At 40.3% G+C, this 26,613-nt stretch overlaps 3 gene segments (V, D, J or C); all 3 read right to left on the minus strand.

The window, feature by feature from the left end:
* Positions 1 to 5,204: 5,204 nt before the first annotated feature.
* On the minus strand, positions 5,205 to 5,836 carry LOC131919006 (T cell receptor alpha variable 23/delta variable 6-like). The segment is given in 2 exon segments: positions 5,205 to 5,638; positions 5,785 to 5,836. Coding segments are annotated over 2 exon segments (486 nt in total).
* Positions 5,837 to 14,331: 8,495 nt separating this feature from the next.
* LOC131919008 (T-cell receptor alpha chain V region CTL-F3-like) lies at positions 14,332 to 14,921 on the minus strand. The segment is given in 2 exon segments: positions 14,332 to 14,699; positions 14,870 to 14,921. Coding segments are annotated over 2 exon segments (420 nt in total).
* A 6,369-nt stretch (positions 14,922 to 21,290) lies between these two features.
* Positions 21,291 to 21,906, minus strand: LOC131919009 (T cell receptor alpha variable 22-like). The segment is given in 2 exon segments: positions 21,291 to 21,682; positions 21,855 to 21,906. Coding segments are annotated over 2 exon segments (444 nt in total).
* Between the last annotated feature and the right edge of the window lie 4,707 nt (positions 21,907 to 26,613).

A 26,613-nucleotide genomic window follows, 5' to 3' on the forward strand; every position in this document is an offset into this window, starting at 1 on the left:
GGAAACAGTGTAGCTTACCATCCACTTTTATTTGCTTCCTGTCTTTCTGGTAGTTAAAAGAGGCAGCACTTAAAAGGGAGAATGGGAAAACCTGTCCCTGCTGAGCATAAAGCTGCTTTGAACTCATGGTTGTTTTTTAGAGGGATAATTTAGGAGAACCAAAGTCAGATCATTCAAGAGCCATGTGCAGTCTTTAATGCACTTCCAGACCACTGTCTTATGTTTACTTCTCTACATCTATTATCTAATAAAGACTAATTTAAAAAAAAGTCCTCACAGGTCTGTGAATTTCTCTGTGAAACACTGGCATCTGAAATAATCTTTCTCCTTTCCTGCTAGAGTCCACATAAATCCAGCAATTAAGAGCTGCTTTTAAATCACATGGAAAAGTGAAGTGCATCAGAATGCCAGAAGATACCTGTTTATGTTCTGTGAAACTGTAACATGAATAAAATCATAGTCCTTATAGAATAAAGAGAGACTCAGTGTGTCACTTGCCTGCTGTGAATCATGAGGACCTATGTGTTGATCTCCAGTAGCCACTTAAGAATCCAGCTGATATGGGTGCACCTGCAGTCAGAGCTCTGGGAAACAGCGACAGAGGAATCCTGGGGTGTCACTAGTCAGACAGTCTAGTTCAATTGGTGAGCTCCAGTGTCAGTGATAATCTCTACCACATAAATAAATATATTAATTAATTAATTAATTAAATGAATAAATAAATGTGGAGTGCAATAGAGGAAGATAACCAATGCTGACCACTGGATTACACACACACACACACACACACACACACACACACATAATAATCACACACACGGAGAGAAAAAGAAACAGAGACAGAGAGAAATTACACTAATTTAAAAACCTACTTTTACAAAACCCGATTTGCTTGTAATAGTCTAACATTTAGTTTTATTCAGAAAATGTCCTATTCTTGCCACACAAAGAACTTACTTATTACATTTCCTGGAAGCTTCTATACCATTGCCCTGAAGCATTCAGTCTCACTTGTTAAATTCAGTGTATATTTTAATTACAGAACGGTCACATGATAATCTTGACAGGCCTGTCTGTGACTGCAGCCTATTATATGTACATGATACATGTAACCTGAAAGTACTTAGGGCCATGTTAATGCCACATAAATTTGAGGTTGGATTTTAGGTACTGCTGTATCATCATTGAAAAATGTAGCTCTTAATCATTCATTTGCTCTCTTTATGCCAATGGATGAAATGAACCAAAAGGCATTCAGAAGAGAAAGTAGAAACTAGGTCTCTGAAAGAGCTCCAGTTCTTGCTTTGAGTTTAAATAACTGGTCAACATGTACATCGGGAACAGTTTCTGGTATCTGAGGTATATTCTTCTGGCCACCTCACTGCTGAGTGCTGACAGGCAGCACATGCCCTGGACTGAAGTCTCTGTGGCTAAGCAGGAGACCATGGGAGCCACAGCAGCCTGGGGAACTCAGGATGACAGAGCTGCGCCCCTGTTCTAGTTCTCCATGAAGCTGGTAGATGTCTAGATGCTGCTTGGCCACAGCCTCTGTGGTGAGGCTTTGGAGCACATTGGGTTTGAGTGCTGGGCTGGACAGTTGATCTCATTCTAAATGCTGTCTTGTCTGTCCTTGAGATTTAATTGGCAAACAAGACTTCCTCTTGAAGATAAAACTTATGGTTGGTAAAGAGGGAGCTCAGCTTGAAAAGCACTTGCTGCTAATCATAAAGATGGAAGTTCAGATCTCAGGACCCACTTGACTAGCTAAGCATCCTGAAAAACCTGCAACTCCAGCTCTGAGTGATTGGACATCATCTTCTGTCCTTCACACACACATTTAGGTGTGCCCATGAACACACACAAATTTGTGTAGACTCACATGGGCCTGCACATGCACAAATGTAAATAAAAATCAAATCTTAAAAAGATTAAAGCTCAGTCCTTAAGGAATCATACAAAAGAATTCCGTCATTCAAGAAAATGGGGATTAGGGTTAATGAGGGGAGGTATCTTTGTCACTCTTCTATTGCTATGAAGATATACCATGACCAAGCACACGGTTAGAAAAGCAAGTGCTTAATTTGGGACTTGCTTAAATTCAGAGGTTTAGTCCATTATTCTTGAAACAGTCAAAAGAATGATACATGATAAACAAAGCCTTTAGAAACCATGGGAGAGGCTCCAGGAAAAAAATGCAGAGGGCCATTTAACGGAAGTGCATTTTGTTCCCTAGATTGTTCTTGGGTGTGATTGCATGCCTCCTATGTTAAACATCTCTATTCAATTCATAAGACATGTTTATTACTGTTGAATGCCAGAATATAGCTATAGGAACCAATCTGGTGAGTAGATTCTGAATCTTGATATGGCCTTCTGCCTTGCTTTTGTGCTTCCTCATATATACTCTATAGCATGGGCCAGGCAATTTTGTTTAAAATGGCCTGTCCAGAGAAAGTTCTCTCCAAGGCTGCTCTGTTAATATTGATTATGTGCTTACTGGTGTTTATTTACATGTTCTTCTGATTGTGTTTTGTTGCACCCAGTCAGTCTTCTTTGAGTCATTGCTTTCTTTGTTGCATTTGAGTATAAAAGTATGCTGAAACTAAAGTATGGTTATCTATAACATTAGACTGTAGTTGGCCCCATTCTTTCAGATCCTCAGATCCCAGGTCTAGCAGACAGATCTGCATAGGTCAGCAAAAATCAACACATTATCATCATGTTAGGGAACATGGTGGCATGCAAGCATGTACTAGGGCAGTAGCTAATACATACATCCTTATGTAAAGGCAGAGAGGAGAGAAAGAGAGGGGGGATACTATGGGCTTGACATGGGTTTTTGAAACCTTAAAGCCCATCACCAGTGACACAGTTCCTCCAAAGAGGCTATAGTTCCTAGTCCTTTCAAATAGGGTTACTTCCTGGTGACTAACAATTCAAATCTGTGAGCCTCTGGGGGCCATTCTTATTCAAACCACCACATTTCACTCCTGGTCCCCATAAGCTTGTAGATATATCATAATGCAAAACATTCATTTGTTCCAACTTCAAAAGTTCCAACAGTCTAGCACAGTCTCAACATTGTTTAAAAGACCATCTCTTCTGAGACACAAGGCAATCTCTTAACTGTGATGCCCTGTAAAATCAAAATAAAAAAGCAGATCATATACTTCTAACATATATTGTCATAGAATATATTATTGTTTTCAAAGGGAGGAAAAGGAACATAATAAGGTAATGTTGGACCAAAGGAAATTGAAAACCATCTGGGAAAACTCCAAACTCTGCATTTCCATGTCTGATGTCAAAATGCTCTTCAGATCTCCAGCTCTTTTCAGCTTTGTTGACTGCAACATATTTCTTTCTCTTGGGCTTGTTGCACTACTTGTTAGCATTTTTTTCTGGCAGATAACCCAAGACTCTGGCATCTTTAACATCTTGGGGTCTTCAAGGTAAACCATGCTTAACTTCCACAACTTCATGGTGTTGCCTATCTGGACCTTCATTCAGGAATACCCCCGCTACATGCCTGGCCTCAGAGGCTTTCCTTGGTTACAGAGGGAGATTCCACAGAGTTCATCCTTTATTCTAAAATAGAGTCCATGTGACCAGGCTGCGAAGTTCTCCTGCTTGCTGAAACTAGGATTGGCTCCCTTGTTAAAACACATCTTCACCACCTTCCTGTTTTCAATTGTCTCCTTTACTGCCTAAGCTTGGTTGTCCTGGAACTCACTCAGTAGACCAGGCTGGCCTCAAACTCAGAAATCTACCCCATGATAGATTTTTGACTACTACATAAAGACACCCAAATGGTGATAATTATGTTATTATAAGTGAACCTGTCTTCATTGTCTCTTAGATTTCTTTAAATATTTTCCAGTGTCTAAATCCCTAGGAAGCTCAGAGTTCTGTCTTGGGGTACGCAGAATTTCTCAATTCTCTCTTCTGCATCTTCAAGGATGCCTTTGCTCTCCTCCTGACTTCTGAACTAGGTGTTTGTATTCAGTGATGCCTATTCCAATCTGATACAAATACTGTTCCCAACTTCTGGCTCGAGTTTAAACTTGACAAGGATCTAACACTTGGAAAGACTTGGGAAGTTCACCCACTGGTATTGTGAGATATAATCTCCTACTGCTAAGAGCCAACTGACTGATTTTCCTTCTTCACTCTCTCTTTTGAATATTGAAAAGTTACTTACTGTGGATGGGAAGGAGAGCTTGCAGAATTTACATGCTTAAATTAAATATCTTCCACATTGTTTTGGCTGGATTAGGTTTTGTAAGACAAAGTTTCACTATGTGGCTCAGCTTCCAATCCTAGGCTCAAATATCCCTCCTGACTTGGCTTCCTAGGTAGTTAGGGCTCCAGTAACCTTCAGCTTTGTAGCATGAAAACATTTAAATTTATAAGCTAATTAAATTTTTCTCCAGTGGAAATCTTGTTAGTATGTATGTAGCATTAAGTGAGTAAACCCTGCAGAGGGTTAGACAATGAGAAGTTCTTTTCCATTCTGTGCACTGGTGATGGCCATAAAGAGTGCAGCTGCTTCTGTTAGCTAAAAATATTTACCTTCAAAATCTTATTTTGTTCATCTATGAAATACACTTATGAAAATAGTTCTTCAGTGAAATATATTACATTTTTATATATTATCATATAGTGAAATATTATATATTTTCATGATATGAGTAAATTGGATTCTTCTTTCCCTCACAGATGTCATTTGTCTATTGTAAACACACCTGCATCCTTGTAAGTACATCCTGGTTTCCATACATGAATTTCTTGAAGGTAGATGGGATATAAAAACCAAAAAAAGAGGAATTAGATATAGTCAGTGGTCACATACATCCCTGGTAATCAGAGGAGATTAAGGTGAAAGATAATTCTATGTGATTTCTATCACATAAGGCACAAAATGACTGACATTGTGCTGTAATATCTACACATTAATATCATGTTGACAAGAGTGTAGGGTGATGGGGACTTTATAATTTCCACTTGGTGAGAAGCAACCACACAGAAAAACATTTGTACAACCACTTAGGAAAACAATTCAACTAAGCTAGTTAAGGAAATAGATCTAAAACTTCGGTAGTGCCTGAGGAGCAAAGGGAGACTGGAGAAAAGCAAGCCCTGACTTTCCCTTGGTCTGTCTGTGACCTGAATGAGTCTAATCCTTACATTCACTGTATCACCTGTCACCTGCTCCTGCAAATAAAACCCCTATGCACCTCTGCCAGGCTCAGCCCCACTGTGGGCTTTTGCTGGAGCCTCAGCTGTGGGTTTGGGTATGGCCTGCAGGTGCCTGGAGAGCACTGTGTTCCTGCTGCACAGAAGTAGGTGGCTGAGTCTCCAAACTGAGAATCTGTGATGTGCAAGGAGAGCTGTTTATCACTTTTACTGAAGAAGACCGTGAATCTTCCATCTTCCTTTTTATTCAACACGGATCGTATGGCTATCAGAAGTGTAGGGCCTTCACCAGGGAACTGCAGGTACCATGGGAAGTAGTCAAATGTGCTGTCCTCATAAGTGCAGTTCAGAACTGAAGTCTCTCCTGCCAAGACTGTCAGAGATTGGGGACTTTGTTTCACCTGCTGTTGGTCACGTCTGTCCTGATGTTGGCCACTCACCCCTGTGTAGAGACACAACAAATGTCATTAGTTTTCCAGGTTTGTATACCTGCTTGTGGTTTCAGCATTCGTGATTTTGTCCTGTGTCCCACTTCTCTCACACCTCCATATTAATTACACATCCTGAATTTTCTCCTCCATGACTCACAGGCTAGGTGAAGGGCCAGGACTAAAAATGATGACTTCAGGATTTTATCCATTCCTCCTTGACTGAAGCTTGGGGAGAACTCCAGTGGCCTTTTATCTCCCTACAGAACACTGAATCTGCCTTCACAGGCACTTAGTTCTTTCAACAGGCTCCACCCCTCACAGACACTTTGTCTTAAGCTATTTCTCATATAGAAAGCACTTCCCCCATTTTGCTCAAATTTAGTATTTCAGAAAAAAGTCGAGTCAGAAATCCCCTCATTGTAATTCTACAATTATACATGTTGGTAGGAATATGTGTTGATAAAGCCACCAAGAGTAGCAGTGTTTTTCTTCTGAAATATAAAAAGAACAGGAAAGCAAGAAAGCAAGGAAGAAAGAAAGAAAGAAAGAAAGAAAGAAAGAAAGAAAGAAAGAGAAAGACCAATGATCCTGCTAACATCATTTATGGATATTTATCCAGGGAAACTGATGTCATCACATAAGAGAGACCTGCATATACATGTTTATTACAGCACCATTCACTATTGCCAAGATGCAGCCTAGATACCACCTGTCAACGTATGAATGAAGAAAATATTGTACTTCAAACAACAGAGCAAAATTCAACCACAAGGAAAAATGAACTGGTGCCATCTGTAGAAAAACAGGTGGTATTGAAGGCCATGATGTTAAGCAAAATAAAGCAGACATGTAGAGACCCACAACACATGTGTTCTCATATGTGAAAACTAACAAAAAAGGAAAAGAAGGAAAAAAAAGAAAGTAAAGATGCTCTGAAAATCAAAGTCAGACAAATGAATATGGGGAGGAGTTGAGGGGACAAGGGAAGGGGGAGGACAACAGAGGGTGAAGGAGAGATGAATATCAGGAAATCTATGCAAATGCCTATACTACAATTGTGCAACAGCCAACTGCTTTGTACAATTAATACGGGCTAATTATTGTAATTATATGATAAAATAACAGATCGATTTAAAATTTTCTTCATTCTAGAAGATTATGCACACACAAATAAAAGGAGTCATGATGGAGTTACCCTGGGACAAGAATAAATCTATTAGGTACCACAGGGTATTAAATAAAAATGCCAGTTCCAGGAATGGGTTACCTCTTTTGGTGTGTGAACTGGTTTGCTTTCTATCACTAAGATAAATAAACATGAAGACCAAATTAAACTTGTGGAGGGAATCATTTACTTGGTTTACATTTCTGATCATAATCCATCACTGAAGTAAGCCATCAGGAATTCAAGCTGGAAAAGTGGCAAGAAACATACATGAAATCTGCTTGCTAACTTGCTCTTCCTGCCTTGCTCATCTTGTTTTTTATATAACCCAGACCTCCTGCCCAGGGATGACAATGCTCACTGTGGGTTTGGCCCTCCCATGTCAATTGTTAATAAGAAAATGTCCACAAACAGGCCTCCAAACAAGTGTGACAAAACTCCTTGATTGAGGTTCCCTCTTCCTGGTATCTCCAGTTTGCGTCAAGTCGACAAAAATTCACTATCGCAGGGGTCCCTTGTCACCCTGACACAGAAAAATAGCATTATTTAGCCATAATCTTTCCTTTATGGTTCATCTCCAAGATCACATTTAAGATCACAATATAAATCATAATACAACTTTTAAATAACCAACTTTTGTTATTTACATTATGGAGTATAATTCATCTGCTAAAAATAATGACATCATGAAATGTGCTGGCAAATGGATGGGACTAGAAAGATCATCCTGAGTGAGGTAACCCAAACCCAGAGTGACAAACATAATATGTACCCATTGTAAGTGCATATTAGCTGTAGAGTAAAGGATGACTATGTTACTACAATCCACAGTCTCAGAGAAGCTAAGTAACTTTCCTTTGGATTCACAAAGATAAGATATATGATGGAATATTTTCACTGAATTTGTCAAATGCAAATGGACTAGACATTGTTGATGTATTTATTGTCTGTATATACTGTATATAGTTATTTTACTTATTGTATATAGTTTTTCTTATATTAGTTATAACTTTTTTATATTAGACAAAAAAAGAGGAAATGTAGTGATATTTTATCTGTGTACCCCAGTAAAGCTTATCTGAGGATCAGAGGAAAAAGCCAGCCACTATACTAAACATAGAAGTCATGCAATGGTAGCATACACCTTTAATCCTAGCATTCAAGAGGCAAAGATTCATCCAGATCTTTGTGTGTTCAAGGCCACACTGGGAACAGAGCCAGGTGTGATGGCACATGCTTTTAAATTCCAATACTAGTTAACCATAGAGGTCTGGAGGTCTGGACAGACAGACAGGAAGTGATAGAGCTGGGCAGAAAGAGAAAAGTGATGTAGCTGGGTGGAGAGAGAAAGTGAGATGGCAGGCACAGAAAGGATATAGGCATGGGTATATAGGAAGTAGTTCTCTCTGGGAGCTGAGGAGTCGGTAAGGTGAGGTTGGCTGTGGCTTGTCCTATTCCTCTGATCTCTCAGTTTCCACCCTAATATCTGGCTCTGGGTTTTTTTTATTAATAAAACTGTTTAGCAATTCCTCTTACAAGCCTGGGATGATAAGGGCTCACAGAGACTGAACCAACAACCAAGAAGCTTGCATGGGACTGACCTAGGCCCTTTGCAACTATGTTACAGTTGTGTAGCTTGGTCTTCTTGTGGAACTCCTAACAGTGGGAGCAGGGGCTGTCTCTGACTCCCTTGCCTGCTTTTGGGTCCATACTCCTCAGACTGGTTTGCTTCCTCTAGCCTTAACAGGAGAGAAGGTGTCTAGTCTCTCTAGTTGGTATGCCATGGCTGGTTGAAATCCGTGAGAGACCTGCCCTTTTCTGAGGAGAAGCAGAGGAGGAAGAATGGATGTGGGGAGGGGAAAGGGGAGGTGGAAGGGAGGGAGTAAAGGAGAAGAGGGAGGGGACACTGAGGGTAGAGTGTAAAAACTAACAAATAAATAAATAAATAAATAAATAAATAAATAAATAAATAAATAAATAAATAAATAAATAAATAAATAACAAAAATGTTCCAAGTCTTTTTAACATAAGTAATGTCTTCTGTGAGTTTCTATAAAATCTAAAATAGTTACAAACATCATATTTAATTAATTTTTATTTTATGCTTTTGTTTTTATTTATATTTTGGTTTTTTGAGATGGGGTTTCTCAGTGTAGCCCTGGCTGTCCTGGAACTAGCTCTATAGACCCTCCTGGCCTCAAACTTATAGGGATCCTCCTTCCTCTGCGTCCCAAGTGCTGGGAACAAAGGTGTGCACCACTACACCCAAACTTCTTATTCCAAGAGGTAAGAAGCAGGACACACTTAAATCAGATAAAGCAAATTCACAGTGCCTAGTCTCAGCTTCTTCCTGTTCCCTTCAGTCCTGCAGCTTCCTTTCTGCCAAAACCAGCATCACTTTGCCAAGTTGGGTTTCCAAATTGAAGTGAATCCCTGACCTCCCCAGACCATAGCTTCTGTGTGCTGAATGTTAGAAGATGGAAACAGATTTTGTCTTTGTTGAAGTCAGCTATAGCCTAGTTTTCTTTCTTCCACCTTCTATCATTTTCTCCATGCCTACCCCATGATTCCCTATCTTTCTACTTTACCTAAAACTACTTTGTTCTGGAGAAGCCATTCATAACACAAAAGGAAATGACAATGCTTGTTGCTTACAATAAAGCTTATAAAATAAGCAAATGTTTGGATTTCACATGAGTCATATTTTATTGACCCCCTTTTATAGACCGTAGACATGTGATTATTAATCCATAAAGTTTATTTTTCTTTCACTCACTTTTATCATTTCTTTTATTTTTTCAAGTATAATATAATCATATCCAACCCTCCTTCCTAAACTTCCTATATCCCCCTCTTATCTCTCTTTTCACTTTATGGCCTTGTCATTATTTAATGATTGTTGCATATATATGTATAAATATATTTACATATAAATATATAAATACAACCAACTCATCTATATAATGTTACTTGTATGTATGTTTTCAAGGCTAACCAGTCTGTATTGGATAACCAATTTGTTAACTGTTCTCTGGGAAAATCTGTGTCTCCCACTATCAGCATTCCTTCGTTGCCAAGAGCTCATTAGCTAGGATTGAGGCTTTGTGCACTTTTCCATGTCTATTAAACCTTAACATGTCTATTGTTGTTCTTTTTCAGTTCATGTTTAGACAGTCATGTTGGTGAGTCTTCATGTATATAGCTTCTGACATACTTAAGAGACACAATTTTACAGCAATCTTGATATCTTCTGCTTCTTATACTATTCCCTCCTCTTTTGTCCATGTCTCCAGAGCCTTAGGTGCAGGAGTTAGATTGTAGACATCGCCATTGAGACTAGACTCCTCAACTCTGCATCTTGATTGGTTGTGGCTTTCTGCAATGGCCTCCATCTTCTATGAAAGCCATGAATGGTGGAGGAGAACCTACAACCAGCACTTTACTAAACAGCACAATCCCTCACTACATTCTAATCATTTGTCCTTATCACACACACACATTCCTTTGCAGAGGGTCTCCTCATCTGGCTCATTTTAGAATGAGTCATTCATTCTCTTTTACTGAGTTTTAAGACTTTTTAGATCTTCTATTTAAAATTATCTGAACAAGATACATGTTTGAGTAATTTCTCATAGTTACTGTTCTCTTTATTTTCTTAAAGATAATCAGATCTCTGTCTAGAAAACTTCACAGCAATGATGAGTAAAGTTAAATATTTGAAAAGGTAACTCAGAATAATGAATTAGAAGATTCAATACCTTCAATATCCCCCAATGACTTCCATAAACTCCATAAAATAGCACTAAAACTCCAAGCACGATTTCAGTTTTGGATTTTGAATTGAATGGAGACCAGCCCAATGTAGGTGGCACCAATCTGTAGGAAAGTGTCCTGGGTCACATAAGTTTGAGTCGGTGAGTGACCTAACTGCAGAGTTTCTCCATGTTTTCTGTTGTAATCTCCTGTTTGAGTTCCTGCCTTAATTACCACCAATGATGGACTATGACCTGGAAGAGAAAGCTAAATAAATCCTTTCATTTTCTAAGTAGCTTTTTCTCAGAGAGTTTCATCACAGCAACAGAAAGGAAACTGGAGCATCCAGCTGTCTGAACACTCTGTATCCTCCATGACTTGATGTTCTTGCTGTTGCTACAGTTTGTTTTCTGCTCACTGACACTGACCCTGTCCACAGCAGGGTCACCTGGAAGCCTGCCTTTGTTTTTCATTCCCTTTCTCCTCATCCTTTGTGAGTTCAGCACACTGTGGCTTAAATGATCACATTGATTCAGTCTTCCCATCAGCTTCTCCGTTAGTTCTAAGATGGACCTTTATGATTCAGGAGGGAATATATATTGAGAATTTAAACATCTAAATCCTTAAAATCATGGCCAAAAGCTTATCCCAGGTTAAAACTCTGCCTATACAGAATAGGGATATTAAATAAAGCAGATGTTGTGGTTTCCAGATGTCATGTAACTGGGAATGGCCACACCCACCCAGCTGAAGGTTTCTGTACTGGCTGCAGGTGTGTGGGGAGCACTGTGCACTCATAGCACAGAAATAAGTGCCTGAGTCTGTCGTCTGGGAGGAGGAAATGTACAATGAGCTGCGATATTCTCTAGCTACTGTTGTGGACATCAGTCTTCCACTCTGCTTTGTTCCAGAAGGATTGGAAAACAGGCTGATGAGGTGTCCCCCAGGACTTTGGTAAAACCACTGCATTTGGTTTGTAGAGGTGGAAAAGTTGCACTGCAGCTCTGCACTCTCTCTCTCTCCTGCAGAACTAAGGACACAGGACTCTGCTTCACTTGTTGACCTTTCACCCCTGATTAGAAACAGAGAAAGAGACACAGATGGGGGTCACTGAGCATCCACAGAACCCTGAACACATCCCATGTCCTCTGAGAAGGTGGGAGCTCTGCAGGACTCCTGAGCTGCTTCCCCACCCTCCATGTGCTGACAGCATCCTCTCTGTCCCTGAATGTGGACAGCCAGACTCACAGCAAACCTGGGTGCACAGCAGCCCCAGCAGAGAGCACAGCAGCCTCTTCATGGTGCTTGTCTGGCTGCTGGAGACAGAAGCAAGGAACCAAGCCCTGGGCTGTGGTGTCAGGATGGCTGTTGAAGGTCCCTCCTCCTGCCACCAGTCAGCCCCATGCAGGAACTCTGCCAGGCCAGACACTGCAGAGTTCCCTCCCAGCCTTCTGAGCCTGAAGCTCCTCCCAAACCAGACCTGCCTGAGAGTCTGGGTGGAGTGCAGTGGGGGGCAGGGCATTTTGAGATGACCCTGGGGTTGTAAGGAGTTAGGGATCCAGGAAGCATGAGGACCAGTCCCTCCCAAAGAGAACAATCCTCAGCCCCACATGTCTTTTGACCATGTCTTAAATCCTTTGAACATGTCTTAAATCCAATGAGACATATATTTTAGTTTCCACCAAGATAAAAGTTTTACTATTGCACCCTTGTAGGTGTTCTTGCCATGATGGTCATTTTTTTTTTGTTTGTAACATTTATACAGCTTGTTAGGAATATGTATTGCTGTTCTCCCTTGGAATCTTGCATATACTTGAAAACTCATCCTTAGGAAGGAGTCTTCAGGTCAATCCTAGCTAAATTCCTCCAAGTCCTAAGTCTCAGTTATGTGGTATCGTTAGCAAAGGGTTGTTACATACAATCAGGGCAATCAAAGCCAATGGCAATAGCCCATCTCTTTTGGAAGAGACACTTGAAGCCCCAGAGAACAACTTGAAGTGAAGATTCCTGTCAGGGCCTGCGGACAGTCAGCTGGGTAGCTGGGTAGAGGTGTGTGGATTGAAGAGAAAATGAAGAAGACAGAAAAGAGTTGAGAGGTCTGCTGGTCAATGCCATACAGCCCCGAGTTTATTTCACAGCCAGCTTATATACAGTATTGAAGGACAGAGGTAGAACAATGCACAGCACAGGCATTCAACCACTATCTATCCTGCCTTGATTCAAGGAGCAGGCAGTTTCATTTTCTATCTCGATGTACCTCTGGCTGGCATCAGCAGCCTGCATCTAGCTAGATAATGTGTTCCCTCTTATGGGATAATCAGAACTTTCTCACAGCCTTGGAGCAAACAAGCTTGAAATCTATTGACTCATAATAGACTTCAGATTCAAACTGGGAGACTGAGTCAGTTGTGGGCTCCCACAGATTCCCATGCCTGGCACTGAGGTTTTTATTAGATTTAGCATTCATTTTATTCATTTTAGGTTGACAAGGTCTCTTATGAGAGAGTCTATTCTATTCTGTGCCATTTAAGTAGTTTTTGGAGTTTAGAAATGAAATTTGACATTCTATTTTGCTTTTTAGCCAGTAAGAAAGCATGTACCTCTTTTCTGTTCTTTTTTTTTTGTACACAATTATGAGTCTTTCTTGAGGGACAAGATAGTCATTGATTTCAGATTTTCCTTCCATTACAGAGGGATAAATATGAATACTAGAGCATTTTACTTTAAGTAATTTGTTTCCAGAAATGAAATGGAACAAAACTTTTGTTCCTTCCCCATATTTCAGAAGAGTTATCTGAGAATTTAGCTGTAATCCTTAGTGACTGACTACACCACATCCTCAGGATTTAGGCAAACTGCAATGACCTATGAGAGCGGGCAGCCTGACTCCTACGTGGTGTGTAGGAAAGAGAAGGAGCTGCCTCTCAGGCGTCATCTTGAGAGTTCCAACAGCTGTATTTCCTGAGCAGCTTCACTAATTGAATGCTGTTGGGGAGTGTGAAGGTTTCAATGAGAATGTTCCCATAGGCTCAAAAATCTGAATGTTTGGTTCCGAGATGGTGGACTGTTTAGGAAGGATCAGTAGATATGGCCTTATCAGAGGAGGTGTGTCGCGGTTGGTGTGCTTTGGGATCTCAAAGCCCAAGCCAGGCCCAGTCTCTCACTCTCTCTGCCTCTTGTTGGTGATCAGATGGAAGCTCTTAGCTACTACTCCAGGGACATGGCTACTGCCTGCTACTATGCATGCCACGACAATCATCATGGCTCACCCTCTGAAACTGTAATCAAGTCCTCAATTAACTGCTTCCTTCTGTAAGTTGTCTTGGTCATGGTGTCTCTTCACAGCAATAAAACAGTAACTGAGGCCAGAAGTCGGAATGAACTCTCTGGAACATGGACCAAGGAGAGGAAGAATCTAAATAGCTTGCAGCAGGACACTGAAGCAGATTTTTAAATACTAAACCCTATATTCTTCATTTGGTCATAAACTTGTGGGGTAAGATCAGAAGATTGCTGGACAATTAAATCATTCAATTTTGTAAGACTTCTTGGTAGAGATAAATCCCATGTCCAAGTTTTCCTGGAGATGTTTTTCTCTGAGAGGTCCTCACTTAGGGAGAGAACAGTATTTCTGTGGATCAAAGCCTGGTTGTCTCTAACAATGACTTCCATCTATCCTGTCAGAGTATCCACAGATTCCTGGGTTTCTAGGAATTTGACCTGAGATGTGTTGCTGTGTTTCAGGAGTCTGGGTAAACCCCACTCAGAGAAGACACACAGCCTCCCTCACAGGCCACTCCCCTCAGCCTCCTGCACCCTGGGTTTGTGTGCAGCTTCCCCTGCAGTCTCTCTCACTGTGTCCCTCAGAGCACAGTAGTACAGGGCAGAGTCTGCCAGCTGCACTGAGGACTTCTGCAGGTGGAAGGAGCTGCTGCTCTTATGGAGAGTGGCCTGGAACCCTTGGTGTTCTGTCCTCTTGTTGTCTGTGGCCCTCTTCAGGAGTAGCCGAGGGGCTTTGTTGGGATATTGCACATACCAGAAAACCACAGGAGCTGAACTAATAGTCTTATAGGTGCAGTTCATCATCATAGGCAATCCCTCTGTGACAGTGACCAGGCCTTCTGTCTGGGTCACCGAGTCGCCATTACTCATCCCTAAAAATCAATAAAAAAAAAAAAAACAAAAACAGATAGATAGATAGATAGATAGATAGATAGATAGATAGATAGATAAGGAATCATTTTGCTATGTGAAGAAGAAGGTAAAGACTTCCACAGTTGTAAGAAAATGACATCATCAACACTTAGGGTAAAATGTAACTTACTGAGCATGAAGAAGAGCAGCAGAACTGAGCAGGTGTCAGGAAGCATGTTCATAGGAGAAAATGGCACTTGGTTCTTGAGTGCACTAAACTCACAGGACAAGTCTCCTGCAGGACCTTACTGAAACTCCTCACTCATAAACAAGGACCTCCTTCCGCACAGTGATAGTTTCGTCATGTGAAGCCACCACCTGGATGCAGACCTTAACCACATCTGAAGAGGCAGCGCCCTCTACTGATTTCCCTTCAAACTGCACCACAGATGTCTGTACAATACACTGTGAATAAACTTGAAACCTCACTCAAAGGAGGCAGGTCTCAATTCCACAATGGATTCCTGAAATCACAAATGTTACCAAGCTATGTGTATGCTATGGTATTTAGTAGTATGAATATGTATAAAATAATATTCATACATGTATACACACACACTTACCACTGATAAAATTTATCTACTTTTCTCATCTTATTAGCTCTTGGGGAATATTATCCAATGAATGTTTTTTTATATTCACCTGCTCCCTCTACTCCTGCCAGATACATCCACTCTTCCCTACCAACCCAGTCCCCCTCCTTTAAAACAAACACCTTAAGGTTTGCATTACAGTTTGTCCTGCTCATATTCTTGGATATATGGCCTTCAGTGGAGGGTGGTCTATGCACCAGGGGCTGAATTTTTAAAGAAACCTATTTATTCTCTATTCCAGCAGCTACCAGCAAGCCCTAGCTCCTTAGCTAAGGGTGGGACACCCACTATCCTTCTGTCCTACTGCAATTGCATCTGACCTGATCCTTTGCAAGTCTTACATATGGTGTCAACCTCTGTGAGTCCATGTGTGCAGCTGCCCTGCTGTGTTCATAAAACACTGTCTTTTTGTAGTCATCCCCCAGCTATGGTTCTCACAGTCTTTCCACCCCCTCTTCCTCAGTGACCTCTGACCTTGGAGGAGGGTGTGTGATGTAAACGTCCTATCTGGAGGCTGAGTGTGCCACAGCCTCTTCGTCTCTGTAGCACAGGAGTTCTGGTTCTCTGTAACAAAATCATCATGTGCTGCAAACAGTGAAAGGGAATGATGAAACTATATTTCAATTTTTAAAACTGGAGAAAACTCTCCTAAATTGTTTAGAGTGAGTTGAAACTAACTTTATTATTTTGTGTTTTTGATGTCTACACTATAGTTGGCACTTGCCAACTATAAAACTGGCCAGTGCAGTGGAAGGCCTGTGACACAGTCAGTGTATAGATGGAGTTCCAGACCTCCTGGTAGGTTTGAGGACAGGCTGAAGGTGCATGTGGAGCAGTGTGCAGTTGCAGCACAGAAGTACATGGTAGTCTATCTCCTCTTTCCTTGCTATCCTACATTGCAATTTTCCCAGTTTCACCCCAAGCCCTGTAGCAGACCACTTGGCAGGGGCATGTCCTTGCTCTCTGCTGCCATCCCCCAGGGACTCCACCAAACCTTGCATAGGAACCAGCTTCCCTCATTACCATGGACCCTCTCAACACCCCCTCTAGTTCATCCCCTTTTTCTTCAGGTTACCCTCCAATACATGTAAGCACTTTCTACCCAGTGACCACACTGGCAGAAACTCACGGCCAGTCATATAGGTTATTCACTCTATCCTTCCTGTCCTCCATTACAATCTATCCATTCTCATCCTCAGTCTGGTAACAACCTGCTTACAGGTCCCCACATGAACTTCAATCATTGGATATTGCAACTCTTGGTTTAGATGGGGAGTCCCACCCCTTCCATCCCCATCTCTCCACATAATTCTTTGCCTTACTGCAACCTACTTGCAGGATCCCCTCTTCTCCCCAAACATCAATTCCCTATGGATTCTACCTCTAGATATAAACAAGATCCCCTTAGCTTGTTAGCTTTTTGAAGTGGGTTTCCATATGACCCCTCAGACGGTTGTGAGCTGCCAAGTGAGCTCTGGGAATTGAACCCAGTTCCTCTCAAAGAGCAGCCAGTGCTCTTAACCACTGAGCCATCTTTCCAGTTCCTCATCTAATCATTTTATAATGGCATTGGCTCTTCAAAATGAAGAGGTAGAAAATGGAAACAAGAAATTAAGAAGAAAAAATGAACAGCTTTGTCAGGACATTACTGATGACCAGAAACAAAAAGGTTCACAAAAAGAACCATTTTGATCAGGAGAAGAGAAGACAGTGAAACCAATCACAGTTGTCTAAAAACAAACAAACAAACAAAACCGTGAACTTGTTCAGTTTGTGGATGAAATCGAGCTTTGATGGAAGCTAATGAGAAACTTTAAGTTTAGGAAGAAGAAATGAGAAAGAAATCTCGAAGAGTCGGTACAGGAAATGGAGATAATGAATGGCTATAACAGGATGAACGCTATTGTTGTGCATCAGGCAGATACTATTGTGAACCAGATTTAAAAAGAGAATGAACATTGTCAACTTCAAGTGTGAGGTCTCACAGGCCTTCTAGAAGCGTGGGATGAAGAGGACATCCAGTCAGATGGCTGTCCATGCAAACGTAGAAGAATGGAAGGCGCTTTCCTCAATTGATACTTTTTCCTCATTTTGTATCCTGATTGAACTTTAATTGTGATTTTGATTTTAAGGATTTACAACAGAAAAATAACATTTACATTGCTTTTTAAAAAATTTATTGTATGCCTTGTCTAGAAACCTAAAATTGTTGTCTTTAGTTGTCAAGTTTATTTCTTATTTTAAAAAGTGCTTTCAAGTCCAAATTACTTAGGAATGAGGTTAGGAAAAATATCTATCAATATCTATTAGACAACCTGTTCAGAGTACCCCTTTCTGTGCCCAATTGCCAAGTTCCAATCCTACCTAATTCCACACCATATATTATCAAGAAGTTGGGATTATGATGGTTGTTATTTGTGAACTCTCTGAGATGACTGAATCAGCAATTCTTATTGCAGAGCTGTCACTTCTGGTGTCAACACTTCTAGCCATCCTCATGTAAATCTTATTGACAATTAGGAATTGTTTATTATCTGGGAAGCTCAGATAATCTATATTTTAAACAAATGTACTTGCAATGGGGATGAAGCTAAATGAATCACAAAGGGTCAGTGTATTTGTGAAGCTCTAGAAAGTAAATGTTTTAGTCAATCCAATCACTGTTGTAACCACTCAGCTGCTGTAACAGTATGAAAACACAATGAACAGACAATTTATGAATGAGTGAGCATGGTTGCTTTCTAGTTCCTTACAGAGACAAGTGGCAGGCCAGAGTTTTCAACTGTGGAATACATTCTGCCAACCCTTGAGAAACAGCAATTGTTTAAATCACATTTAATTATTGTATAACAAATTAGTCCCCTATTGTGTGACCTTAGGAGGTTTCCAGTTTTTCTTTGGAAAGTAATGTTGTTGTTGTTGTTGTTTTGGGGGCTTCTCTTTTTCTACTGTACCACACATCCATTTCTTTTTATCTATTTTAAAACATTTTTATTCATTTTACATACCAAACACAGATCCCCTTCTCATCCCTCCTCTTGCTCCCCACCCCCCAACCCATCCCTTATCCCCTTCTCCAAAAGGGTACATTCTTCAGTGCAGGGACAGCTAAGCCTGGTACATTCAGTTGAGGCAGGACCAAGCCCCTTCCCTCTGCATCAAGCCGGAGCTAGGTGTCAGACCATAGATAATGAGATCCAGAAAGCCAGCTCATGCACCAGGGATAGATCCTGATCACATTGCCAGGGACCCTCAAACAGACCCAGCTACACAACTGTCTCCCACATGCAGAGGGCCTAGTCCAGTCCCATGCAGGTTCCACAGTTGTGGGTCTAAAGTTCGTGAGTTCCTATGAACTTGGTTCAGTTGTCTCTGTAGATTTCCCCATCGTGATCTTGACCCCTCTTGCTCATAAAATCCCTCTTCCCTCTCTTCTCCTGGACTCCCAGAGCTCGACCTGGTGCATGCTTGTGGATCTTTGTATCTGCTTCCATCAGTTACTGGATAAAGCCTCTATAATGACAGGGTATTCACTGATCTGATTACCAGGGCAGGTCAGTTCAAGCACCCTTACCACTATTACTAGTAGTCTAATCTGCAGTCATTCTTGTGGATTCCTGGGAACTTCCCTAACACTACGTTTCTCCCTATCCCTATGATGTCTCCCTCTATCAAGTTATCTCATTCATTGCTCTCCCACTCCATCTCTCCCCCAGCTCGTCCATCTCATTCCCTCATGTTCACATCCCCCATCCACTACCCTCTATTGGCTCCCCCCATCCCTAGTTTACTCATGGAGATCTCCTCTGTTTCCCTTTCCCAAGGTGATCTGTGCATCCCTCTTAGGGTCCTCCTTGTTTCCCAACTTCTCTGGAGCTGTGGGTTGTAGTCTGATTATCCTTTGCTTTACATCTAGTATCTACTTATGAGTGAGTACATACCATGTTTGTCTTTCTGAGTCTGATTTACCTCACTCAGAATGATATTTTCTAGTTTCATCTATTTGCCTGCATATTTCATGATGTCATTGTTTTTCACAGCTAAGAAATATGCCATTGTGTACAAGTACCACATTTTCTATATCCTTTTTTGGTTGTTGGGCTCTAGGTTGCTTCCAGGTTCTGGCTATTACAAATAATGCTGCTATGAACATAGTTGAGCAAGTGTCCTTGTGGTATGGTTGAGCATCTTTTGGGTATATGCCCAAGAGTGGTATCATTGGGTCTTGAGGTAGATTGATTCACAATTTTCTGAGAAGTTGTCATACTGATTTCCAGAATGGCAGTACAAGTTTGCACTCCCACCAACAGTGGAGGAGTTTTTTCCTTGTTCTGCATCCTCTCCAACACACGCTGTCATCAGTGTTTTTGATCTTAGTCATTCTGACAGGTGTAAGATGATATCTCAGAGTGGTTTTGATTTGCATTTCCCTGATGACTAAGGATGTTGAGCAATTCCTTAAATGTCTTTCGGCCATTTGAAATCTTCTGTTGAGAACTTTCTGTTTAGTTCTGAAACCCATTTTTTTTAATTGGATTGTTTGGTATTTTGCTGTCTACTTTCCTGAGTTTTTAATATATTTTAGAGTCAGCCCTCTGTCAGATGTGGGATTTGTGAAGATCTTTTCCCATTCTGTAGGCTGTTGTTTTGTCCTATTTACTGTGTCCTTTGCCTTACAGAAGCTTCTGAATTTCAGGAGGTCCCATTTATTAATAGTTGCTTTCAGTGTCTGTGCTACTGGTGTTATTTTTTATTTATTTATTTATTTATTTATTTTTTGTTTTGTTTTTTTGAGACAGGGTTTCTCTGTGTAGCTTTGTGCCTTTCCTGGATCTCGCTCTGTAGACCAGGCTGGCCTCAAACTCACAAAGATCCACCTGCCTCTGCCTCCCGAGTGCTGGGATTAAAGGCATGTGCCACCACCGCCCGGCGCTACTGGTGTTATATTTAGGAAGTAGTCTCCTGTGCAAATGCATTCTAGGCTACTTCCTACTTTCTCCTCAATCAGATTCAGTGTAACTGGATTTATGTTGAGGTCTTTGATCCACTAGGATTTGAGTTTTGTGCATGGTAATAGATGTGGATCTATTTGCAATTTTCTACACCCAGTTATGTCAGCACCATTTGTTGAAGATGATTTTTTTTTCATTGTAGAGTTTTGGCTTCTTTGTCAAAAATTAGGTGTTCATAGGTGTGTCAGGATCTTCAATTCGATTCCATTGGTCCACATGTTGGTTTTTATGCCAATACCAAGCCATTTTTATTACTATAGCTCTATAGTAGAGCTTGAAGTCAGGGATTGTGATGCCTGAAGAAGCAGCTTTATTGTAAAGAAATGTTTTAGATATAGAAAGCAATGTTTTAATGAGAAGTTTTGCATGTATATTACATTGAAGATATGTAAATGCTTTGGTAGAATCAATTGCTGCAAATATTGTTATGATATAAATTGCAAATACATCTCTCTAGTTTGTGATATATCTTTGGGCTCCCATAATTTTTTATGTGAAATATTTGTTTTATATTGCACAATTAAATGTATTATATTTTTAAAAATATCAAGACATTGCTGAAATCATGTGTTGATTTAATAATAAAATATATTTGTCTTGCCTGATTTATTAGATTCTCAAAATTTATTTTTTTATCAACCTCATATTGATCAGATTGGCTGGAAGTGTTGTTTCTTGCTCTCTAAACACAGGATGAAAACAGTTGCTCTCAGTTTCCAATTTTGAGGACAGATCAAAATAATTCTGGAGTGTGCAAGAGGAGCTTATATTTCATGACATTAGCACAGCATTTGTTAAAATAAAGTGTAGATTTTAGTCATGTGAGCTGATGTTTCTGAGCATCTATCCTTCTACAAATCAATATCACATCAGCTAAATTTAAGCTTAAATGTCTGCAGCAGTATTTTCCTGGTTCCTCACACCTTCTTTACAATTGGTAGAGATCTCATAAAGCCACAGCTGTGCAAAAACTTCTGGAAAGTCTGTCTGTGGTAGGGCTGTTGCTGCACACACAGTTGCAGTTTGGGGTCAGGCTGTAGGCTTGCTGGGAGCACTGTGCCTCAGCAGCACAGAGGTAGGTGCCTGAATCCTCCAGCTGGGCATCCCTGATGTGCAGGGTGCTGTAGCGCTCCTTGGAGTTGAATGTTGACTTTAACCTCCCATTCTCCTTTGTTCCTGGACTCAGGTAAAACAGATTGGTGAGGCTGCTCGTGGGATTCTGCCGGAACCATTGCACAGTTTGTGTGGTAGTAGAAAAATTGCATCTCAGAGCAGAACTAGTTCCCTCATGGAGACTCAGGGCTGAAGGACTCTGCTCCACCTCAATTCCTCTCACCCCTGTTGGGAAACAAAAGCAAACCAGAATCAGTGAGGGTCTTCACCCACACCTGTCTAATATCCCAGGAGACACTATGGGGATGACTGCACAGGAGCTTTGGGTTGGCTCATTCCCCTCCACCACTGACATTTCTGGAGAATCCCTAAAGTAACTTAGATGAGCACAACTCACAGCAAATCTGCACGCACAGAATCCCCAGCACAGCTCCCAGTTTCCTCTCCATGACCCCTGTCAAATTTCTTGGATGTCTTCTCTCCATCTATGAGGGTGTCAAATCTTGTGAGCAGACACACTTGTGCTTACACACAACAGGTTTTCTCCAAATCACCTAGCTTCCTCTTTCATCTGAACGAGAAACCCCACCTACCTCCACCACGTGATTCTGCATGGCAAATGCTCCACAACTGTGTAGGCCAATATGCGTGTCCCAGGACAATATATTTCTAATGTAACACTTCTTAGAAGGGGACTTTGGGGAAAAAAATGTGTGAGGAAGGGGAATACATAAATGCAAAATACTAGTGTGAAAACTAAGAGCTCCAGTGGCGTTACCAGAGCCTTGAAGGATCCTAGCACTATTTTTTTTATCTCCTAAAAGATTTTTATACAATATATTATGATCATAGTCCCCTCTCCTCCAGTTCCTCTCAGATCTCTATCACGTTCTCACCCAACCAACTGCATGACTTTTCTTTTTCCCGCCCATTAGAAAGCAAACAAACAACATAAAAAACCCAAACACCAGAATTCAGAATTAAAAACAATAACCAGAATTTAAAAACAAAACACACACACACACACACACACACACACAGAGAGAGAGAGAGAGAGAGAGAGAGAGAGAGAGAGAGAGAGAGAGAGAGAGCCATAAAAACACAAGAGAGAAAACCACATAAAACAGATAAAAAATAAATAGGACCAAAAAGAACACACAAACTACCCAATGTAATATAAAACACCATTGGGTTCATTCTGTGTTGGACACCTACTGCTGGGAATGGGGCCCTCCCTTAAGTATGGATAGTACACCCAGTGAGAAAATCCTAGCAGGACTCTTAAATTACACAATGTAAAAAATTAGCATGTGATGCACTGTAGAGAATAAAAAAAAAAAAAAAACTTCTTGATATTAGCAGATCACCATGTGCATAGAAAATGTTCCCAATGAGAGTTTTGTTGACTAGAAGAAAAATGAGGCATGACTATGTTTCTACCCTGATTTTTTTCCATCACTTCCGATCTGCCTAGCTCTTCTGTACTGATGTGCAGGAAAATACAGCTGATTCTAATCAGGCTGTGAATGCCAGCTCAAGTTCACTGAGGCCCTATCCCTTTTATTTTTCATACCTAATATTTCCCAGTTTTTCTCAAGTAGTTGTTCTTTTTCTTTCTAGTTTAGAGTATATATATATATATATATATATATATATATATATATATATATATATATATATATTCTCTACATTTGTGTGTGTGTGTGTGTGTGTGTGTGTTATAAAGTATATTGGAATAATTTCTAGTTCTTTGAATTTGAGGGATTTTCAACATGAAATTTTAAAAAATGAAAGCAGTGAAGTTGTTCTCTCTTGACTGTTCATCATCATAATGCCCAGTGAGATTCAATTTTGTTGAGATAATTGTTCTTAAAATAAATTTATAGACACAGGATCCAGTGAACAGGCTCTAGATATCTGTGGTTTTATATAGAATGACTAGGAGCTAAATATCTGGTGAACTCCACACAGTCACCCCTACTCCTTGCCTTGTGATTGGATTGCCTTATGTCCTTATATCTCTTCTCAGCTCTTCAAACCTCTAGGTACCTTAAGAAAAAGTAATTTCTAGGAACTCTGCAGTGCCCCCTAGTGGACTGACACCACCAAAAAAGGCGACTTCAGGCCATCTCCACAAGTCTCAATAAACCAGCCTTTTCACTCCATCACTTCATGGTGAAGAAAATGCAGATGGTCAGAAGACAAGACTGTCTAGATAGAGTTCTCAGAAGAAATAAAAATGGCCAAGAAATATCTCAAAAATTGTTCATCATCTTTAGCAATTCGAAAAATGCAAATTAAAACAACTTTGAGATTTCATCCCACCCCAATTAGAGTATCTCAAATCAGTAAAACAACTGACAACAAAGGCTGGGGGAGGTTGTGAGGGGAAAGGAACCCTCATTCACTGTTGAGGGGAACAAAAATTGGTGCAGGTACTCTGGAAATCAGTGTGGAGAATCTTCAAAGCACTAAAGACAAAATCTACCACATTACCCAGCAATGCCACTTCTTGGTATATGTCTAAAGAACTCTACATCCTGCTCCACAGATACTTGATTAGCTATGTTCATTGCTGCTATATTCAAAGTTACTAGGTAATGGAAACAACTAAATGTCCTTCAATTGATGAATTGATAAGGAAAAGGTGGCCCCTATGCATTATGGAATATTCTTCAATATAGAAGAAATTTGCATCATAAACTTTGCAGGTAGATAGATGAAACAAGAAATGATTATTTTGAATGAGTTGACTGAGACCCAAAAAGACAAATGCCACATATTCTGCTACTGAATTCATAACTCCAATGGGAATTATATAGGCTCCTAACTCCAAATCTTCCGATGGAAATATAGAATTTGGAGAAACCACAGAAGCCAGAAAGGTACAAAAGGGAACATGGGGAGAAGCGCTAGAGAAAGAAATAGGAGGACAAGCGTAATTCAATGGGAGAAACAGGAAAAATGTGGGTGGGTTATTTGGAAGGGAAAGGGAGGTCAACACAAAAGGAGAGAGAGGGAGGAGGGTGAAATAACAGTAAAAAAATGTCTAAAATAGTTATAAGGAAACATACTAGTATCTATTTACCAAAACTACACAAAATACACATAATTATAAATATCTGTGCATGCATACACACACACAATTTACATTAACTGTTTTCATCTGGGCTTACGATACTTCCCCCCAAGAGCCATAGATATTTTTTAAAAGAACCTCAATACCAGTCACATGAACCCTTCATTCAAGTTGTTGGCCACAGAATTTCAAGAGACTCCTAAAACATCATAGACTGTTGTATTCTTAACCTTGATTTCATCCCAGAAGATGCCAGTGAGTCCCTATTGCTGCTGACACCATGTATTTGAAACACAACATCCAGAGGATCCCAACCTGATCAGACTTGAAGTCCTTCTCCTGATGACTAACTTTCGTAGTACCAGAGGTTGACCTGCAAGTTTCCAAAAGTTAGAAGCAATCAATATAGGTATGATGCCTATAAACTACAAGGACCAATATGGTGTGAACACCTATGGATGCAATAGCAGCTATCATTACTTAGTGGCAATCAACAGCTCTCTAATTGGACAAAGAAATGACAAGAGAAATACCATGTCTGGTACTGGAAACCTAGCCAACTACCCAGGACAACGGACAACTGCTAACTTACTAAACCAGTATAATCCCTAACTACATTCTAAATATCTACCACTGTGCCCACAGGTAAGCTTAGTCCTCAGCCATTATCAAATAAGCTCTTTTTTACAAAGGACACAGAAAACCACAGCCAATCAAGTGATCATGTGGTGTTCTGCATCAACTCTGGTCTACAACACAATTCCTGCAACTAAAGTTTGGGGAACATCAAGGAAGAGAAGACAGAATGATTGTAAGAGCCAGAGGAAGAGGAAATTCTCTGTGAGATTGCATCTCTTAGACATGTTGGGGAAACAATACCCTTAAAGTCTCAATGACATAGTTACCTACACAAGACCTAAAGAAGGATGATACCAATAGACATGCTAACTTGGAAGGGTGAAATTTCACAGAACCCCAGCTTTAGACAAAGAACTACAGGCAACTAAGAATGCCAAGAACAGGAGAAATAGTCTTACCTAAGGAAGAACCTCCCAACTTCTTATTGAATATCACGTGGTCAGCCCTGAAATCCTATATGTACAAGTTACATTATATGGTCTGAGCAGGTTGTACCTGTATATTTAAGAGTTTATGTGCATCAACTATTAAAGGAAAAGCACCAACAGGCCATGAATTTTTGGGTGGAAGGCTATATAGGAGAGGTTGATAAGTGGGCAGAGAAAGAGATAAGGAAAATAACAGGTAACGTCAATAGTCACTTTTTCCAAAATATAAGTTATCTGGAAAAATTAAGAGAAACATCATAATTAAATGACACCATATATCAAAAGGACCTAGCAGATATCTAAAGAATATTCCACCTCAACAAGAATAAATATTATACTCACAGTCCATGGAAAACTTCTGTAAAATAGACCATGTACTGGTACACAAAACAAATCTTAATAAACTCATTCAAGCCTAAATAATTCTATATACCCTTTCTGATCACTATGCTATCTATATAGCTTAAAATCAGACCAAATAAATGTCTAGTAATTGAATAAATTCATGGAGATTAAATAAAATATGATTGAATGATAAATACATCAAGAAAGAGATCAAGAAAGAAATTTTTAGTTCCTGGAATGCTGGGGATGTCTTTCTGTATGCTGTGAATGTGTCGATTGATTAATAAATAAAATGCTGATTGGCGAGTAGCCAGGCAGGAAGTATAGTATAAGCCGGATAAGCAGAAAGGAGAATTCTGGGAACTGAAAGGCTGAGTGAGGAGACACTGCCAGCTGCCACTGCCATGAGAAGCAAGATATAAAGTACTGGTAAGCCACAAGCCACGTGGCAACTTACAGATTAATAGAAATGGGTTAATTTAAGATATAAGAACTAGATAGCAAGAAGCCTGCCACAGCCATATAGTTTATAAGTAATATAAGTCTCTGTGTTTTTACTTGGGTCTGTGTGGCTGTGGGCCTGAGCAGGACTGGAGAAAACTCCAGCTACAAATGGTGCCCAACAGTTCAAGTTTCCACCTAAAACCTGAGAATACTTATTAAGC

Source organism: Peromyscus eremicus, chromosome 9, assembly GCF_949786415.1.
Source record: "Peromyscus eremicus chromosome 9, PerEre_H2_v1, whole genome shotgun sequence".
In the NCBI taxonomy this organism is placed as follows: Eukaryota; Metazoa; Chordata; class Mammalia; order Rodentia; family Cricetidae; genus Peromyscus; species Peromyscus eremicus.